The sequence below is a fragment of the Camponotus floridanus genome, unplaced genomic scaffold, assembly GCF_003227725.1.
Source record: "Camponotus floridanus strain SB8 unplaced genomic scaffold, Cflo_v7.5 scaffold25, whole genome shotgun sequence".
NCBI classification, from domain to species: domain Eukaryota; kingdom Metazoa; phylum Arthropoda; class Insecta; order Hymenoptera; family Formicidae; genus Camponotus; species Camponotus floridanus.
Window position 1 is genome coordinate 586110 of NW_020229381.1, and position 22236 is coordinate 608345.

At 31.3% G+C, this 22236-nt stretch overlaps 3 protein-coding genes across 6 annotated transcripts in view; 2 read left to right on the forward strand and 1 right to left on the reverse strand.

Moving 5' to 3' along the window:
• LOC105249785 (netrin-1) overlaps positions 1-2237 on the forward strand; it is a 175717-nt gene extending 173480 nt beyond the window's left edge. Inside the window, exon 7 of the mRNA XM_011255518.3 lies at positions 525-2237. Within this exon, the coding sequence (XP_011253820.2) occupies positions 525-669 (145 nt within the window). The 3' untranslated portion in view covers positions 670-2237. The remainder of the gene's footprint in view (positions 1-524) is intronic.
• A 10943-nt stretch (positions 2238-13180) lies between these two features.
• Positions 13181-16928, reverse strand: LOC105249786 (TBC1 domain family member 14). 2 transcript variants are annotated; one of them, XM_020027092.2, is made up of 2 exons: positions 14540-16928; positions 13181-13547 (listed from the first exon to the last, which is right to left on the reverse strand). In XM_020027092.2, exon 1 carries the CDS (start codon positions 16426-16428, stop codon positions 14554-14556), a length of 1875 nt encoding a protein of 624 aa, XP_019882651.1. In that variant the 5' UTR covers positions 16429-16928; the 3' UTR covers positions 13181-13547; positions 14540-14553. The 2 variants fall into 2 exon arrangements, with proteins under 2 accessions (XP_019882651.1, XP_019882652.1); XM_020027093.2 differs by lacking the exon at positions 13181-13547 and having other exon boundaries at positions 14643-14788; positions 14929-16928.
• A 280-nt stretch (positions 16929-17208) lies between these two features.
• Positions 17209-22075, forward strand: LOC105249787. 3 transcript variants are annotated; one of them, XM_025409199.1, is made up of 8 exons: positions 17209-18034; positions 18111-18264; positions 18478-18649; positions 18800-18875; positions 19027-19098; positions 19201-19781; positions 20008-21008; positions 21916-22075. In XM_025409199.1, the coding sequence occupies exons 1-8, from the start codon at positions 17339-17341 to the stop codon at positions 22032-22034; spliced, it is 2871 nt and encodes a 956-aa protein (XP_025264984.1). In that variant the 5' UTR covers positions 17209-17338; the 3' UTR covers positions 22035-22075. The 3 variants fall into 3 exon arrangements, with proteins under 3 accessions (XP_025264984.1, XP_011253823.1, XP_025264982.1); XM_011255521.3 differs by lacking the exon at positions 21916-22075 and having other exon boundaries at positions 20008-21336; XM_025409197.1 differs by lacking the exon at positions 21916-22075 and having other exon boundaries at positions 19027-19781; positions 20008-21336.
• The last annotated feature ends 161 nt before the right edge of the window (positions 22076-22236 follow it).

Consider the following 22236-nt stretch of genomic DNA (forward strand, 5'->3'; position numbering starts at 1 on the left):
TCGAAATATTAATAAGGTCGATTTCTTAAAAAATTCTTTAGAAAAATTTTTCTATGAATAAAAAATTTTACTTGTAAAAAGATAATGCAATTTAAAAAAAATTCTAATTCTCGATATAGGATTTGTTGCTTTTTTCTGCTGCTAATCATAAATCTTATTTATCTTACTTAATCACTTTTTATTGTTAATCTTATCATTACCTAAACAATACATTTATATCAAAGATATTATAATGATATAAAATATGACTTAATTTTTCCAATCATCTTTAAATATCTCTTATGGACATCTTTAGTGTCATTTGATTTTTTTATCCGTCTTCAACTGAAAATCAAGCCAAGCGGTCAAGCTTTTCGAATATAATGTAATCATCTGATAATCTGATAAATGCGATATTCTATAACGATCGTGAATTGCTTGTCAGATTCTGAACGAACGCGAAATTAACGGCCGGCGACAGCTGGCAACTGAACGCTAGCGATCGCGACTCGAGCTCACGTTGACTCTGTTCTGTGTGTTTGCAGGTCGTACTTGATCCTTGGCCAAGAGAACGACGGCGGTGGCCAAGGTGGACTCACGGTGACGCAGAGGTCGATCGTCATCGAGTGGCGCGACGAATGGCATCGCCGAATGCGTCGTTTCCAACGAAGGGCGAGATCGTGCCATTGAAGTGTTCGCACGTCGCGGAAAGAGAGGAAGAGATAGAAAGCGAGATAGAAAGAGAAAAAGAGAGAGAGAGAGAGAGAGGGAGAAAGAGAGAGTGAATGAGAGAACGAGAGTGAGTACGAAGGTGTATGTATGTGTGCGAGAAAGATAGAGAGAAAGAGAGAGAAGTCGATCCTTTCCTAACCGTGTTCGTAGAAGCCTGCATATCTTTATTTACCGCGAATACCGGTATCGGGGTGCCGATTTTGTTTTATGCGCGGTATTCGTCGACTACTGTATGTACGTCGAAGACAAAATATGAGGAAGAGGAGGACGAAAGGAGAAGCTGCGATATTTCCAAATGGAGTGTCCGCCAGGCGAAATGACACGAGCAATGCACGTGATGCATACGGAGGATTTGTTGCGCAAAGACAATTCCATTACGTAGATAATCCCCAAGTTAATCGCAAAAAAATCAACTATTCAAAATATAAATACTGACAAATTTATTCTCAACGAATACATATTTGTCTAGGCTTTTCTTTTTCGTTTCGATATGAAAAACTTTAAGCAAAAGTCCGAGCTTACCTCTTTGCTCGCATGAAATGCAAATCAGTTCAAGTTTTTTCAGACTGCAAATCGCGTTCCTAACGAGTATCTAATATCTTTGTGCAGAACGAAAGAGTGTTCCTCGATGTCGATTCACTTCTGACATTTGTTGCGCGACATTTCTACGTGACAAGCGATTTATTGAACGGCATGAATCTTTGAGGCCTCGACGTCGTGCCCGTTCGCACCCGATAAATCGCATGTCCATGAGAAATGTCGCGAGATGAATGTCGGGTTGAATTTACGCGACAGATTCAATTACTCTGGAATACCACAAATCGCTGCCGGTATGGTGTCCACGGTATTCAATGGCGAATAATCGTCCGAATATGTTGTTGTCTATATAGTTTCTGTTATACCATTTACACCTAACATTTAAACCACATTCAAGTGAAAAATATTCACTTTCCTCTCAAAAAGCGTCCTCACAGTCAGTAGCACAGTCAGAATATCGTGCTCAATAGAAATTAATGGTTTTAATTAATTGTACGCACAACGATATACAATATAATTTGCGGTATTAATATCATTATGATATATAATCAAGCTCTTTCAAAACGCTTCTCCACAATAATAATTCATATTCATCAACATCAATTTGCTGTACACAAAAAATGGACGTGATATAACGTGAGCGCGATATGTATGAACCGGGCGTTAATGCATCTATATTATGGAAGGTGCTGTCATTAAAGCTTAATAGATTCGGTAAAGCGAAATCAATTTCCGAAATCATACGCATCGCTGATGCACAATCTTTAATCTTATTCGTCCCCTTTTATTTTTGCTTTACGAGCAGAAATTGAGGCGATGACTGAAAAAGGGACGCATGAGCGAAACTCTTTCCCTTTTGAGAAAAATTTATTTAAAGTTTTTATTTTTTCTACATTCTTATTAAGTTAATAGATTTGTAATTGCGTCCAAGTATTTTGTAAAAATGAAAGCTTTACACATTTTTTTTAAACAAGATTTTTGCCCTCCTTTTTTCTCGCACTCTTCTCAATTTATTTTAATCTTTTAATTTTGAATTATTTCTTTAAAAGAATTCTTTAAAAGATTTTTCTTTAAAAGGAAAAAAGTAAATATTAGCTTCCGTAACTTATAACTAAATTTTATTTTATTACTTTTAATTTATTTAATCATTTAATTTTTCTCCTACGAAAATTATTACGAATTAAATATGTAAAATATTAAAAATAATTTTATTTAAAAAAGATTATATGTAAATTAGATGGAAATTATATATTATAACAATATTTCGACATTATTTTGAATAAGATAAAAATACATATGCTCTTCGAGACTTCACTGTTGAGAAAATCGCGATCCACCTGCTACGAAAGCATGATTCAACCATATCCAGTACTGGAATACTCGTATCGTTGTTAGAATTAAAAGGCTAGGTCTCAAGTAGACAAGCGCAAAATGCGTACGTACATGTACCATGTCTTAGCCACTTCAAATCTGATTTATTCGCGGCTGTCTTGTCTTGAGAGTCGGTGCACTCGGAGAAAGTGGGCGTGAGAGAGAAACAACGCGAGAATTCAATGAAGTCTCGAGAGAAGCAAAAAGAGAAACGAAAACGTACGCGAAACAAGTAGATAAGAAGATATATACACATGAAATATATATTATATTAAATTAAATATATATTTAATCATTATATATTACTATTAAATGGATGTATTATATATTAAAATTTGCAAAACGCTATTGTTTTAAATACCTTGCAAAAAAATATTATTTTTAATTATTCGATATTAAACATTATCAAAGTATAAAATGTCCAAAACTTAAACTACTTTTCAGAGATCTCTTCGATTACTCTTTCAGTAAGAAAATATCGAAAGACGTCACTTATTCTTGTTGCATTCATGTCACCTTCTACTTGCGAATTCTTTGAAAAATCTAAAATTGATTTTTCTTGATAAAAATATCGAGAGATCAGTAACTTAAAAGTTACTAGTTTCTTTCAGATCTTTATCGAGAAAAATCAATTCCAGATTTTTCAAAGAACCCGTGAACAGAAAGTAACACGATAAGTCTACACATATTGTATATTCTATGACGGAAACTTTAATAGTGTTTTCTCGACATAAGAATAATGACTATGTTCCTATTTCGTCCTATCGATTACTAAGCAAATGCTCGTTAAATCGAAAGAGAAATCACCTTTAGACAGAAGAAATTCTTTGTTATTTTATTTCATTTTTCGTCAAATTTGCACACATTGTTTAAGATTTATACAAACTAATGTAAAAGCGTGAATGTTTATTATTCTATTCTGCAAATTTATGTTAATGATGTTTAAAAGAGTTGAAAGATATTGTACTAGAGCATTCGTATAAATATAATTTATGCCTTTAGAGATGTTGAAATCTGTGCGAATTTTAATTCGGTTAAATACATTCGAGTGCCCATGTAAAAGCATGACGCTCGGTATTTCTCGCACAGAGACATTGGTTCGTTCGGTGAGATAAATTGCTTACAATACATTTAGCTCTAAGGCTATTAGCAATCCGAGGAGTGCGGATTTAAGTCAAGTTGTCGACCAGCATCCGTTTTGCTCGGCTTATAAACGCTTCCTCGAGATGCGCTCATCTAAAATTGGAACGAATGGAATTTGCCTAGAGATGGATACGCGCGTCTTGCATCCGATCAAGAATAATATCGCGTGTACGACAAAATTACGTCTAATTAAATGAGCGAGATAAGAAGACAACCAAGCAGAACGAATCAGCATTTTTATTAAAAGACTATTCGTTGAGATAACATTCTCAAGACATAAATGTCTTGTTTGTGATTTTTGTTTCGATAGAAAAAAATAGAAACAAGTATTGAGGACACAAGTGTGGGGACAAAAGCGTTGCATTGCGTGTCGCATTTCGACACGATGGCGGATGGCTCGATTGTAAATGGCACAATATTCGTCCCCGGGCTTCCCTTCCCTCTCTCGCATCTTCTGTTTTAATTTATTTATTCTTCGCTCTCGCTCGATCATCGCGCGTCGACCGTATTCATATAGAAATATTACATCGCGTTCGTTGAATGTAGATTTTCTCTTGTACATTTTCTATATAAATTATTAAGATCCTTTTCTAGCTCGTATATTATATTATGTAGTAGTGAGAAAGAGAGAGAGAGACAGAGAGAAAGAGAGAGAGAAAGAGAGAAAAAGAGAGAGAGAGAAAGAGAGGAGATCGGTAGAGGCTAAACGCACTGACACGTGTCGCGATGTGAGTCGCGGGCTTATCGATCAATGGTGACACTCTCCCGGATTGTTTGCGTCACGGATTCCAGACGGTGACGGCGACGGCGGCGTTCAAGTTAATCATCGATCGTAAAAATTGCATACAAAAGCATCACTGATCTCTATGAGACAAAATTTTAGAGGTATAATTGAGAGGCGATAAGTGAACAAACACGCCCGAATAAAAAATCATAGTCGAAGAAAGGTCATTAATATGGAGATCAGTGAAAAACACTGGTTTATTTGAAAATTATCGCGTGTTATTCGATGTAATCGACGACCCGCGACCGCAAAGAACCCACCTGTTACGTCCCGCTGCCTGATTCTATCCGGATTCCTGATATCACATCAGCACGCGAGGAGACTATCGCGAAGACTATTCTTCCAAAGCTGTAAGTCCTTCTCGCGACAGTACGATAAAAAAGAATTCGCGAAGATCCGACGATCAAACGGCACAAACGTATTATTTAGAGATAATGAAATAATCTGTAGAAACGTTTTATCTATTACCACGTGCTTTGTGTGGTTTGATAGAAAGGAAAAAATAAAATTAATTTGATCCTCCGAAAGGAATGGAGATTCCGTCTACACTACTCGATTTTTTGGCGATATCGAGATAAAATCATTTCTTCATCTACGCACAATATTAAACGATTGCATTTGGTTCTTGTGCTATGATATTGTATTTATAGCGACTATAATGCTACGATAAAAATGCAAAAAATATATAATAAAAATGCAAAAAAAATTACATATACAAATTGCAAATATCGCTAAAAAATTGCGTAGTGTAAACACGCTATTACGCACGATTGCGATAATGATCAAGCAGATTATCCTTCACGCATCGCGTTTCGAGCCAAGTTCCTAAATTGTGCCGAATGCATTCCCCTCTTCCGTTTCATTAAACGATCGATTAAAACGATCTGTTCCTTTTAGCGAAAAACAGCGCAAAAAATCGGAACAAGGGGGAAAATGATCCGTGCACATGTCGCGTTCAAGAGGAACCAATCATCAATGCTCGCATCAGATTAACGCAACGATAGTATCGATATTATTCGATTACCTATTTATTTTTCGAACGAAATGCGTATTATCATCGAATTTTTTGTCTACGTTCAATATAATTCTAAACATATGTTTAAATCAATGCAACATAAATCGCGTTAAATTCTCCTTTTTTAATCAACAATTAAAAATATATACTTATCTCTTTTAAAGAAAACTCAGAATCAATTAGAAAATTTATAATCGAAAAAATATGTAAAGATATATGAAAAATATTATATACATATGTATATTTGTAGAAAAGTTTATTTTAATTTTGAATACTGCAATTTATTATACACTTATAATTAGACGAAAGAGATTATACAGAAAACAATACTTTATTGCAATATTAAAAAATAAAATTCGCTCGGAGAAAATGCATTTATGATATTTGGATGCGTGCTTTTGGTATTGACAGATTTAAATACATATCGATAAATATTATATCACAAACATTAAATCATGTGTTTCAATTACAGTCGCGCTAATCGTATGCGAGTGGTTTTCCGGAATAGGATCTCACAGGAAGTATAAATCAGACGCGATCGCTCTCGTTTTTGAACGAGGAGAAAAACAGTCGTACGCTCTTTCGTGTGTGCCGTAGTTGACAATGTATGTATGTACTTACGATTTTAACGATGGCTGAACGTGACGTCGGAAATAAAAACGATTCTGACGGGCAATCGATAACATCACAGATGGAGGACGAAACGTTCACGTCGTTGCGACCGCGAGCCTATAATACCACGGAGACGATCGATCTCGATCCATCAATCTTCATGTTGCAAGATGGTACATCCTAAAATCAAAGATTATAGCAATTAAATTTGCTTTTGTTTTCTATTGTCGCGCGTCGAGATTTTTCATCGCAAACTTGAGATTAATTATTAACTCATTTGTCAAAATAAGTTAATAATTAAAAAAAAAAAACAAGATTTTTTCAATATTATATCAATATAACAATATTAAGATATTTCTTGATTGACAAGTATCAAAAGATATTAATAATCTAAACTGACAAAAATATATATAAATTATTTAATATATAAGACCAAAGAAAAAATAATAGAAATTCATTACAATTAATTTTATTTTACAAGCTATGTAATAACTTTAGAAGATTTCTCTTAAAAAAGTATATTTAGTATAATAATATATAATAAAAATTATTTTAATGTTTAATACAATTTCTTCCATTATATAATTTCAATTAAATATTTCTCTCTTCGCCATTTGCTGTGTTTATTTTTCATTTCTTCAAATATATATTATACATAAAATCATATTATTTATATTCTAATATTATTAATAATTGATCTAATATTATTAAAAATTTTATTCTCAAATTTTGTAATCGATTTACGTACATTATATGCAGAATTTTAATATTTTTCAATTTTTCTTAAATAAAATTATAATTTATCTATAATTCAGTTTTTCAATATTAATCGTGTTATTAATCGCCTTCAATTTATAACATTTGGGATCCGTCGTCTCCGTTATCTACGCTATAATTACATGTATAAAATGTACCAACTTAAGATAGCTTTAGAAATTAAGATTAAAAGACTATATACATATATCATCTATCTGCAAGTAACACATACAGTCGGGGATTAAAAAGAACTGATTAAATCAAAATAATTCAAAATAGTAGATCGGAATATGCAAATTTGCTACATAAATAACGAAAAACAACATCGATTGTGAATATGAATTATTATGAACGAGCTAAAAAGAGCAAATATTACATATTTTCAACAAAAATTTCAATTTAAAAATTGTTTAGTTTTATTGGGATTTTTATATTTGAAATTTCAAATAATTCCACTAATCTGTAGTCGTTTCCGAAAGATAAAAAAGTTTAACAATAAAATGTAAACAAATAAAATATAATCTTTTCTTCGTAACATATTTCATTGATGAAATATGCATATATGATATATCGTTAGTTGTCAATGGCATTATGATTGAAAATAGAAAAAAGATAAAGATTGTTATCATTCTAAGATTGCTCAATTTTAGAAGGATTGATTTTAATAATTTGTTGATTTTAATCCCTGACTCTTGTCTACAGATTTTAATCCCTGACATGTCGTACACAGATACGACATGATATAATGTTAACGGGCAATTTATCCACGCCCTTGTACGTAATTCGATGTAATAAAATAACTTCGTCACGATTAAAAATGTATTACATACGAGTTTCCTTGAGAATTCGTCGCTGATACAAAAATGCGACTTTTATTCGGAATTTACGAACGACAAGTATATATATCGTAGAGTTGTACGCGACATTTCGCAATAAGAATATGCTATTTATACCTCCGCATTAATCGATTGCTACTGTACCACGATTATCACTTAGACTCGATTAAATTATTAAGTGTACCGTCGTGTATTGTGGTGTAATAAATGTGATTAGTTGTACGAGAAATAAATGCAATGCGTAAGAACTATCGCGCCTGTTCTTCAACCACATGAACTTTGTTAAATTTATTATTAATATCTCTCGCATGCTATATGAATATAATCTCGTAAAAAATATAAAAATTTTATTCATTTAATAGATATTTCGCAAAAAAATTGCCCATTTTTAATTCATTCTTTTTACAAGATTTTTTTCTATATTCTTATATAGTCTAATTTTTTTTCTAATTTTTATCTAATATATATATATATATATATATATATATATATAATATATATATAATATATATATATATATATATTTCTATATATATTTTATATATAATTTATTTATATATTTAATTTAATTTTTATATAATATAATCAAATTTTTTGTTCAAAAATGATACTTGACTTAGCAATAAGAAGATAAAAATATTTAAGGTTTACAATTTGCTGTTAATTTTATTAATTGTATAATTATGCATATACGTACGATATGAGCTTCTATTTCCACCTGTGATTCCTCCGGTTACCATTCGTACTTCCATTAATTGTGTTTCTCAATCCGAAGGCAATACAGAGAGGGCGTTAGTGCACGGTGAACTTTTCGCGCACTGTAATTTTTACGAGAAGCTTCTTGCCGTAACCATTTTTGCTATAAACTTTTTAAGAAGCTTTTTGCCCTATCGTTTCCAATACTTTTGAACGCTAAATAATGACCTGATCATGTACTCGTCGCACTTTCGATGTAACATTTAGCAGGAAAATGATTTGTAAAATACGCGATGGCCTCGAACAGGTTCGGACACGCACGGGAACGGATCTTGGAGACTTATAACGGAATTACCGTAGTCTATTTTGTCGCGCACGATATTTAACACGTTATCACACGCGTTTGATTTCTCGCGAGATATATTCGCGACAATTTTTCGACCGCGAGGTACTTTTAGACGATAAGAAAATACAAGAAATACGGAGCGCGGTTTAAACGCAACTGTCGCGTTATGCGATTCGCGGTTCACTGAGAAGTTAGGCGATTGTTGCTCGAAGGGCAATTGCGATTCTCGAAGTACCGAGACACGAACGAGAGGGTGAACCAATAGCAATAATCGCATATTTTTCTTTAAAAATAAAATTTGGAATATTTTAATAAAAATTGGAAATGAAATCGAGAAATAGGTCTGATTGTTACAAAACAAATAAAAAAATATTTCATCAATCAGCGCAGCTAATTACAGAATGAAATATATACATACCCGAGAGTTTATGCCAAATGAGGAAATATTGTGCGAAAATATGCGAGATCGATATTTTGATCGGTCATACGAAAGCGGATACAAGAGATCGTAATAATAACGATTATATATTTTTAATGTGTATTATGATGTGTTTTACGAGATATTCGCGATACTTTTTTATGCACGAAAAACACTGGAACGATAATCACCGCGAGATTTAGCGATGCACTGTGATCGACTGACCGTTCAAAGATCTGAAGTCAACCGAAAAGCGTTGTTTCAATTCCTGAAGTATCATCGATAAGGCGCGAATTAATAACTATTTGAATTCGAAATATTTTAATAGACTAGAAAAATGATTAAAATGTTCGATTAATTACCAATTAATTTGTTCAATATACAGAATTTTGTAATATTAAATAATATTAAAATAACAAAACTCGAAATAGTATCAAAATAACTTAAAGATAAATTAAACATTAATTTTTACAATAAAAACACTTAATTTAAAATAATACAATATTAATTTTTTAACGTCGCATTAAAATATATAGATTTATACCATATGCAACACAAATACAATAGATTCAAAATTTATTGTAAATATAGCTTTTACTTTCATCGAAGGAATAAAGAATTCAGGAATCGATGTCATGCAGCATAATCTTTATTTATATACGAAAAAAAGTCATCCATAGATATGTTGCTGGCGTCATTTACAATATTTCTTAGACGTATATTAATATGTTTTTTCTTTCAGATCGTTTATCGTCCATTATATGATATAAAAATGGTCGTTATACTATTGCGATAAATATCGTTGATTCTTTCGAATTAAATTAGGAAGCAAGCACGTGGTTATATACATATAATAGTTCTCGTAATATTGTAAAAGTTCGTTTAATAAAAAGCATAATTAGAGACGTCGTCGTGCATTATGATCTTATCGTTCACAAAAATGTTGAGAATTCTTTAAACAAACTATAGCGTTACTTTATATATTTTCTTTTATATCTTTCCAGAGCAAAATGTGTTCTTCCTTCAATTTCGTATTAAAAAATATGAAGATTTTTTTCTCTAATTTGCTAACGTCTCTATGTATACTTTACATGTTTGTTCATATACATCTGACAAAATAAATACGGGGATCGATTCTTTAAAAAATATATATTACAATATTGCACTTAAGGTAAATGTACACGATAAAACGCGTATAAAATATACAATGAGTTCCTCTATCGAGGCACTAACGACAAGGAACACAGAAGTGTCACATAGTACATGCATGGTTGTTTGTGCACAGATTTTTACACGATTTTATCATACTTAGGCGTCGTATCTTCAACTTTACACGGAAGAAATTTAATCTAAAATATACGTAGGTATATCTACAAGAATACATTATTTATTTATAACATTGATATTTGTAGTAGTAAGATAATTTTCAAAAATAAATATATAATTATTATACAAATTAATATCATTACTATTTATTTATAGAAACAACATCTTCTGAGTGAAAGTTCAAGTTTAACACAATTATTGTGCTCAAATGAATAAAAAGAATTATATTTTGAATATGTATCTTCTTGATATATCCTCCAAGCGGAAAAAAAATAGATATACCTACAAATATTTTAATGCAATCGATACATGGACAAGCATACACATGTGTGCACATAATTATACATACATATATTTTTTTGTTCATAGCAAATCTCCTCTATAGTTACAATGTGATTATTGAGTCAGTTATTAAGGCGGACAAATGAGAATCTCGTTTTACTTCAATTTTTATCTTTTGGATATAATTAAATATATATCGCATTTCATTTCAATCGTTTTATCCTTTGGATATAATCAAATATCGCATTCCATTATCATGTCCACAACAAAGAGTTAGACAACTGTATTGGTTACTATTAGTTACATTAGTCAACAGTGTAGTTAAGTGTATATAGTATGGTGCTGATAATTGGCAATCCATTTAGATTACTTAGAGTATAAATGGATATTTCTTTTAAATGGTCTTTTTGTTTATTATAACCATAATACAGTTGGCACATTATCAGTTATTTCACAAAAATATTATATATTTAAATACGAAAAGATATTCACAATAATATACAAATAGTATGTTTCATATAATTACTTAAATATTATAATTGTGACTTGTTACTTAAAGTTATGGATAAAATCATTTCAATAAAAAAAACAGAAATAAAAAAAGATTGAAATTTCATATATTATAGAATTTTCAAATAAAGTTCTCTCAATTTTTCTCACACACATATCTTCTAACATAAAATTTTAAAAATATATATACATAGAATATATTCAAATTACATCTTTTAATATTTTAATTTATAATATATGAAAACTTTAATATAGCAAAAAAAAACTCAACATAAAATATATCAAAAATTAAAATCGATTGAATAAAAAAATCGCTATTTTACAATGAATGATATACAATTGCTACTCAAAATTTATCACTGGAACAGTAATTATTCTTAGTAATTTATTCTGACAGAAAAAAAAACATTTGTGTCACACAAGTGCACAATGTGCAACTGTTTATCCATGTAAATGTAATATATGTAGATGTTTAGATTTTCAAAATAACATAATTCATTGTGTTCTAGGCTAATATCTTATTCATTTGTGCTTTTTATATACATCTATAAACTTATTTGTTATGTATTGTTCATGATCACTAAATATTAGTAATTTGGAATAATGGATGGAATGAGAGTATTGTCGATTAAAAACTAGATATATGTATATTATACAAGTTCTCTCATGTTTCAATTCTAGATGTCCATTATTCACATCTTGAGAATCATGAATCATGTATTTTAAAACATATATCTTACTGAGAAGCACTAGAGAGTTTCGCACTAATTGCACAAATTATCATTATATAAATAAAAACGCATAACTATACATATACCTAAACATAAGAGTAACAAACGCAAAGTGTAACAAACGCTTTAGACAATTCTGTCTTATATTTAAATGAAAGAATTAAACATGACAATTATCTCACATTATTTGCATCTCAGCAACTAGTTTTCCACAGATGTATGTGTGTATTTCTAGCCTCGCCATTCTGCTATGTCTTGCCCATTATAAAAGAGATATATGTATTTGAGTTTTTTATATTGATAGAAATGGTGATAGTCTATATTTCTGCATAACTTCAAGCTTCCAAGCCATGCTATATGCAAAGCTATTGCAATGTACTTGTGACTGTCATTCTGAAATATGGAGTAATCTTGAGACTGTGGTCGATTCATGGTATCTATTCCAGATATTAAGAACTAAAGTCTTTTCATACATCCATATTAAACAGGATGGTACATAACAAGCACATACAATAAGCTTATTGCAGTTAAATTGTATGAAAATACATTTTCGAGATTACTCTCTTAGAATACAGTTCGATAATTATATATAGCTCATACATTCTTAAACCTTGAAATATATATCCTATCTTCATTATAAAGGCCACTCAAAAGACGGGACATGATAGGATTTCGCTATTTGGAACTCAATATTACAAATTGCCTTATATCATAGCAATAATAAGGAAAACAAAGAGATTATGTAAATATTATTTTAAAATGTGTAAACTACTAAAAAAACCTCCGTTGTATGTGTAAACATTTTATCATACTTCATTATAATAATCTCATACTTAGCACCTTATCTACTGACTTTAAAAAATTACGAAACAAAATAATGCAAACGTCGCAAATAATACACGCGTCGATTCGCACTGAAAAGAATTTCAAGACTGTTTAAAAAAAAAATCGTAATTTACCGTTATGTTCCAGAAAATAAAAATATAATTATATAAACAGAATATTTCTTAATAATGTATGACAAACATAACATTTGAATAAATAGTAAAAGATCTCGTTAAAATATTCGTTAATTTATTTCAAATATCTTATGTATGTTTGAATTATTTAACTTTGCTTCTTCACACAAGCCAATATTGATCAAAATTTTTGTATGAAATATATTTGGTGCGACACACAATCTCGATTATTTTATTAGATATTTATCATGATACGCGCTATCTCATGAATATTAGAATTTCAAAATAACAGTTGAATATTTTGTAGCGAGAATCCTCTTTTTTTAATTTCGATATATTTAATTCTAGTCATGTGAATGAGCTTATATGTTTATAAGAATAATACCTGTGTCGTAGCAGAGTATATTGAATAATATTCTCGTATATTCGAGTATGTATCTCAGTCCTTCAGTCTTGAAGAAATCGTTTCCACAGAGATATAGATTCGTAAAGAATATATCAATATATCTCAAAACTGAAATGCAGCAATACAATAATGTTACATGTCGATGTATGAAGCAAGATCGATAGCATTGCGAACGTTTAAATTTATCATAAATTATAAAATGTTATAGCTTCAATAATTTATGATAAAAATTAAAATAAATAAAATAATATGTATACAATTGAGCGAAACTTTCAAATTAATATTAGTCAATTAATAATATCCCATTCAATTTTAAATATTTCGGATATTATTCAAAAATAACATGTCACCAGTTTGAAAATATTAAAAATATTAAAATACAAAAATATTAAATGAGAATACAAAATAAGAATTGATCTATCAACAGAGTATATCATTTACATTTTAGATCATTTTTTATAATTTCATTCATTATAAAAAACATGTGTATAATTAATCAAAACAAAATCAATTACATTATTTACACAAAAAATATTTTTATAACAAGTTTTTTAATCATTTACATATATATAATTTTCAAAGATTTATAACACACATACACATGCATGTATGTATATATATATATATATATATATATATATATATATATATAAATGAATGTGTATGTGTGTGTGTTATAAAAGTTGAAAATTATTCGTGATTTCTTTTATGCAAAAACTTCTATATTCTATATAACATCTTTATCAATTATAAAAAGAAAGCTTTAAACATACATAAATACATATATATATATATATATATATATATATATATATATATATAAATTTTAACAAAAGTATATATTCCGGAAAAAAAAGAAAAAAAGAAAAAAAAAATATATATATATATATATATATATATATATATATATATATTTTAATTATAGTAAAAATAAAAATATACAAAATATAAACATCGCATTAGATTTTCAACATTTTAAATAATTTAAATAATTTAAATAATTTTAAATAATCATAAATAATATATGTAAAATGTTTTTGCATAAAGATTTAAATTTTCTTATTGCAATAAGAAAAATTATAATTCAATTTTGCTAATACCTTTTGATACTAAATTATGCAGAAAATTTAATCAACATTTGCTGAAACGTTGTCGTCCCAACAGTAGTAGACATTTGGCTAATACTGTTGAATAAAGATTCTGCTTGTAGATTCTCTGGCAATCTAGTGAGAAACTGCGCACCATGTACAAAGTCCATTTTTAACAACTCTTCCTGATACAAGTGTAATACACCTAGAGCTGTTCTGAAGAGGAACTCATCTCCATCTCTGAGAAAGACATCCCAGACTCTACATGCAACATCAAGAGGCATTGCTTTGGCATATATAGTATATAACCAATCTAATAGATATAAATCTGGACTTAATCCAGCTACAGTGAAATGGGAAAAGACTTTTGGCAGCTTATGCGCAAGAGCACTGGAATATACCTTGTAATAAGTGTTCATTCTTTTTTGGTCCAATGTAAAGGCGGATCTGTGACAAGGATAATTTAACAAATTCGCAAAGCAAGCAAAGGCGTCTGATGGTTCCATGTTTAATGATAGCACAGCACCAATAAAACTCATTCCTTGTACGTAGCCTACGTCCGGTCTATATACGGCATATGCTGCCAAAATACCCTCAAGGCTATTGGATAATGGTCCACCTTCTTGAAAGACACATAAGGTAGGAAAGGTACGAGATACATCTAATCTGATTGCAGCTAATGATTCATTGTTTGGGCTCGACATTGCTCTATCTAAGCAAAGATTATAGAGATGCGGCGTTATGTTTAAATTATTCGAAATCGCTAGTTTCCATACTCTACCACGTACACTCGGCGGTAAACCACGCCACCATAACTCCCTCACTTTCTTCGTATTCTTAACATTCTCGAATTTAGGTAAGACATACACATTCCATGTATTAGAATCCTCGGCTAATCTTTCCTCTTCTTTCAGCTGATACTCTCGTTGTTGTTTACGCTCTTTCTCTTCGCGCAGTTCTCTTTTCCTCGCCGCTTCTAAAATTGCAGTGTATTGCTTACGATGACGTTCTTCTTCCAGCACATTTTTAGCAGGTAAACTTGATGGTCTCGGCTGTTGGATTAAAGCTGTACTACCGCCTACCTTGTCGATATTTCTCGACGGGCTACTGGTAGGTGTCGACTGTTGAGAATCCCGATTTTTCCATGGAAACACATTCTTTGTAAAAAATGAGTTTAATCCCCAACGTTTAGATGCTTTGTCATTTTTCTCCACAACATGTTGCTCATCAGTTCCCAGGAAGCTTCCTGACGGTGATATTTCGCTAAGGGAAGACACTGTGCTACTACACGACCGTGGCAGGCTATTCCTTGGACTGCTGTTCGCACTAACATTCTCGAGCTTTATATATTTGTCCGTTTCAGATTTACTGGATCGTTCCTTACCATTACACGGAGACTCCAAGTATTGAGAAGTACAATCATTTTGTGCATTGTTGGGGGTTTTAGCTTCCTCCACAGAATATAGTTGCTTCGTGGAAGGATTGTAAGCCAAGGACATGCTCTCCAGGGCATGATTCAGACTGGTTCCCGCTACCCCTACGGAAACCACATTGCCCGCGTCGTACCATTTGTTCTCCCTAATGTGCACGCACAGAGCCTTGGTCTTCGTTGTCGGTATGGGCGCCACGTCGCATGCCAGCGCCTCGTCGATGTTGACGCTGTCGCAGCGCACCGAGTCCCCGTTTAAAGACACCAATTGCTGCTTGCCGACCTTCGGCGCAATGTTACTGGCGATGTAGCAACCGGAGTCGCGTCCGGCGACCTTCACCACTTGGAAACTATTGACGGCATTGTTGTAGCGTGACTTTACGCTGTCCCCCGATACCTGGAGGCTCTGCGACGAGACGGGAATCGGCGCGTTGGTGCCATTCGAGCGTGGAGACGTTGCGGGACTCTTCATGGCTGATCGCGATCGCCTAACCTCTCGTCCAGGTCGCCTCTGATCGAGGTGGATGGCCGTTCGCGCGTCGAAGGAGTCGACGCGAGACTCACGAATCCGTGCATGCTTCCTTATCGATTATCAAGGATCTCCAAAGGGCCAGCATGGAAAACGACGGTCCGTTTCGACGGTACCAACGATACGTCGACTGCTACGCGTTCGTAGCAATCCGTGGACGATTCGCAATCCCAGCGACTCCTAGAGCAAACAATATGATCGGTCGCTCCAAGTGTCACGCGCACGTCGCATATCCGTAATATTCTCACTCGGTCTCGGCGACCGTCTCATAAAATCGCAATTCGAATTTCTATATCGGTCAATGGATAAGATACTCGTCGGTCGCGTCTAAAAATACAGCATCCGATAATATCAGATGCGAGGAACGAGAGGATCGAAGTGTATATAGTCACAAACTGCAGCAAAAAAAATCACGCTCTTTGAAATTGGTCGCGAGATCAAAGAATCGCGTGCATCACTGAAAGCACTATTGCACATTAAAGGCGACCGTACATGAAATTATCTAAAAGCGAAAACATAACCGAAATAGCTTTATCGAGATGAAATAATCACGACTTGTATTCTACTAAATAATACGATAACATAATTCTCTCTCTCTATAATATTTCTCTCAAAAGAATGATGCTGATGTACGGGAAAATTTTTGCGTTGCGATAGTGTCTTTAACACGATGGCGCATTAAAACGTTGGCAACATTGGAGAAGGGAGGAGTGATAAATTCAATATGAAAACGGATGTTTGAGAGATATGGTTTGAATGATAAGAGAGATATGTATTTGAATCTCGCAATTTCTGACTGAGAGAATTTTATCACGGGACTCGCGTAATTCTACGTTACATTGGAGGATCAAAAATGCTGATCTACGATGTGCTGCATAAGGAAAAGGTGTATCATATTGTCGCCAAGGATCTTAGAAGCTTCGGAGTTAAATATCGCTTCAAAAAAAGTATGCTTAAAAGCGAAAGACCCGAGGCATGCAAGAATATCTCTAAGAGAGTCTTCAAGACTGCCTTGTTTTATCAGCCTTTGGATATTGTGAATTTATCATCAGGTGCCATAGTTCATGTTCCTGTATTTGTGATTCAAGCCTCGACATTCCTAGAAAAGTATATTACTCAGGAGGGTCTCTTTAGAAAGGCTGGCTCCCAGGCACGACAGAAGGAATTGATGTCTCGTCTGGATAACGGTGGCAATTTAGGCGAGAAGAATTACGCGATCGATGTCGCTAATTGCTTAAAATCTTTCTTCCGTGATTTGCCAGAGCCATTGATTCCATACACATATCACGACTTGTTTGTGCACTGCGCATTGCTGAAGAGTTATCGGGTACAGGCATTACTGTTGGCATGTATACTATTACCGCCGTATCATTTAAATACTCTGGCTTTTTTCATGGAATTTTTAAAAAAAGTTTCCATGTATGAAAAACAAAACAAGATGGGTATTGAAAATTTGGCAAAAGTTGTTGGACCAAATATTATGCCATTGCAAGATACATCCATGTCAGCTGTGCAAAACAGATTGCAAATGCATTTAACTATTATTAAGGTAATAAATGTTTTTAAGAATGTTGATTGCAATATTGTAAATGTATCATTATTTAAAAAGGAATTATTATATACAGATTCTGATTGAAAATTCGGAAAATATTGGTATTTTACCACCTCATATCGCTCAAAGTATTTCTACTGAAACAAGCGGCAGCACAGATAATGGATTAGACTCCTTTGAACATGGAAATTATAAAAAGAAAAAGCATCGCAGTGGAAGTCTTACACGTAAGCCTTATTGTATATATGTACATATAAAATATTTTTACATATCGATAAACATTAATTCATTATACCAGTTAAATGATTAACAATACTAATAAAATATATAACATTCTATAAAATAAAATAATATTAAACAAAATATTGAACAGAATTAATGAATTAATATATACTTTTTTATATATATTTACCATATTTGCAATATTTACAATATTATAGGGATGTTTAATGGTTTGAAGAAAATGGTTGGAAAAGGCACAGATGATACACCTAATATCAATCATCTACATCCTGCTATACATTCTGCAGCATTATCAAATATGTCTTCAAATAAATTTACCAAAAAACGAAAAGTAGCTGAAAAAGAATATCCTCCAAGTGTAAAGAAGAAGTATGAAATGATTAATTTTTTTACTATTATTTTTATAAATTTTTATTTCTCATGTACATACATTATTTTAATACATATATCTATATATTTTTTTTCAAGAATTAAATATATGCATATATTTAACATGTTTTAATTTTTCATATGTTTTAGGAGAGTGACTGAAAAATTAGATAAACCAAAAAAATTAAGATTGAGTTTGGACAAATTTGCACCTAAAAATAGACAAGTAAGTAAATGTGCTTCTAATATACATTTGAGATTTCAAAAGTTTATCTAAATCTCAGATCAATAAATATATCTCATAAATTTTGAGATCTGTAACCAATTAAATAGTATTATGTAGTACTATATTAATAACTTTGATGAAATATTTTTAGAAGAATGCTGATGATTTATTGGATTTATATATGAATAATTACAAGTCGAGTAGTGAAAGACGTTGGAGTTCAGTAAGCAATTCTTTTGATGCATATAGAATACGTAAATATAATGATAAAATAATACATTTAAAATCAATAAAATATGATGAACCATTCAATAATGATTTTCAGCAAGAGTATGATGATATATTTATTGATGCCACTGTGGATTTATCAGACGATGATGGCGACCAAAATTTACTTATAAATAAAAATCATTGTAAAAATGATGAGCAATGGCATATGAATATAAGCACAAATTCAAGGAAATTAAATGCTACGGATGAAAGTGATATTTGTTTAATACCTGAAGAAAAGACTGATTCGGAAGAATTTAATACTTTTCCCAATGCTGACACAATATCTTTATCAAGTGATAATTGTGAAGAAGATTATGTCAAAATCTCTAAAAAAGAATATGAAGAGATAAAAAACCGAGTTTCTGCAATCGAATCGCGTATTTCTCAAGAATTTGGATGCATATATAATGAGGAAAATAATATGACTGCACATTCAGTAAATAAAGTACAAACAGCATATGAGAAAACATTAGAAGAGGCTAGTATCGAGAATACTTTGACAAGCGATTATTTAGCAAAGAAATTGAGTAAGGAATTAAAAATTAGAAGATCAAGAGAACATAAAATAATAAGATCTCCTAGTGCAAGAAAAATTGGTTCATTAAGAAGACGTTCACAGGAAAAAGTTGCAAGGTACTTTTGAATTTTATTTAAATTTTTATAATTTTTTTTAAATATACGTAATGTAAATGATGGTTATAACTATATATATTCCAAAAGTTCACTATTATTTCTATAAAGATAAAAAAATACTGCATCAAAATAAAAGAAAAAATTAAAATGGAGTATATATAAAGATAATTGATTAGAATATAAAAAAATTATTTGATTATATAATGAATTATTTTTTTATTTACAGCAAACGTATTAGACGAACTGCATCATGGCATATTTCACCAGAATATAATTTACAGCACCATGCTCAACTCGAAAAACAAGTAAATGTTTATCCTATTGAAAAACAATCAAATTTATTTTCTAATAAATATTTAGAAGAACAACCCAATTCTACAGAAAGATGTAACGGAATTATATCTAATAATACGAGAGACGAGATAACATGTTTACATAATCAAATGAATGCATCGATTTCTCGTTCAATAGAACAATATAAAGTATCAAATAATGATTTGAATCTTTCTGGATTTAAAGATTTACATTTGGCAAATAATTGTACAACTTCATATGTGCGTAGAGCATCATCTTTTCATGGAAAAGACTTTGTAAATAATTCGTGTTATTTTGATAAAAAAATAGAAGACTTAAAAAAAACCAACAGTCATCAGAACATAGCTTTAAATAATGATTCTTTAAAAAGAGATAATATTGTTTCCGAAGGCTCAAAGGGAATATCTTGGAAAGATGCAGATAAGTACTTTCAATCAGTATCTCGAACAAACACACCTGCTCCACAAACTGGTAGAGCATCGGTCGCAAAACTTCGAACACAAAATGCTGGTATGGTTCTAGCTAAAGCAAAATTATTTGATGAATGCACAACAAAAACGTCAGAGTTTATTCCAGCCAACGTATTAAACAAAAAACAGTGTGATAATAATGCAAATAAACATTCTCTGAATACAATGGATGTAAACACTGAACATGTTAAGCAATCATGTAAAAGAACACAAGTTTCTCGAAAACAATCTAATAAGGATTTGAAAAATAAAATACTATCTCCAAATGCATCAGTACAAATCAAGACACAAATAATAGATACATCATTAAAACCACTTCACGAACGACTAGATAAGAATTATCGTTCTGCACAAAAATTTGAATTGCAAAATCAGAAATTCTCGAATAAAGATCAAATTATACATCAAACTTTTTCTAAAGATAAAGGAATTAATGTTACAGGTAACATAGAAATTCATCAAAAAGAAAATATTACAAGAGCATCACCATTAGTAAAGATGTCTATGAGTACAATGCTGGAGACTTCAAATATGTCTCCATATAAATCAGATGTTAACAAAACACCACATATTAAGCGACCTTTAACAGTAAAAACTCCAAAAAGTTCTAAATTAGTGCGAAGACCTCCAGTAGATACACGTAGAACGCCATTAAAAGCAACAGCACAATTAGGAACTCCAAAACGTCAAAGCCCTAAAAGTATCTTGAAAACAAAAGCTCTCAGTATGCATACATAACAGATACAGAAACTATAATCATAAATATTATATGTTAAATTCATGTGTTATTCTCATATATATATATACATATATTATTTTAAGAAATTATATAATTTTTATACATATATATTTTTATAAGTATATTTGTTTTGTGGTGTTCCTAATATATTAAATATATTAATATTAACAGAATATACAGAAGTTAATAGAAAAGTAGGAATAGAATGTCATAGATAAAACTAATAGTTTATGCATATGTTTAAAATCACAAACCGTTACAATTTTAAGCCAGTGGCTATATAAATGTGATATATGAAGAGATGCTTTTATGGAGGAGAAGGAGGGAAATTTATATCTCTCTATATAATTTACTTTTTAAAGGCTTTGAAAACAAAATGAAAATGTTATTTGAAGTACTTTTAAGAATCATTGCGTATATCTACTATTGTTCACACATGTCCTCATTAATATGTATTGTCATTCACATGACAAATTCAAATCAATTGCAATATTGTTGCTCATTAACATGTAATACAACTCATCGTAATTGACATTTGACTTGTGAATGTACCTATTATATCATAATATAATTAAATCGTTATTTATATATATCCTTTGCTACGTTTTAGAGAAGAAATATCGCTCCCGCTCCTTTTCAAATTTGTTTGCGATAACGTACTTGAAACAACAACACATCTCTGATGAAAGCAAGAATCATCACTATCCACGTGTTCAACGCAAAATGTAATCATTGACGCGTGACCAATCACGTGGCACCGCCTGGCCTTCGCTTACTGTCAAATTAATGGTTGACATTTCATATCTTACGCGAGTATAATTAACGTTGACATAAGTACTGTAATGTTCTCAATTATTATATTATCGTGTTGTTTTCCTCGAGATTTTTGTATTTAAAAAAAGAGAAAAAAGCATCCATCGTCGACGACATG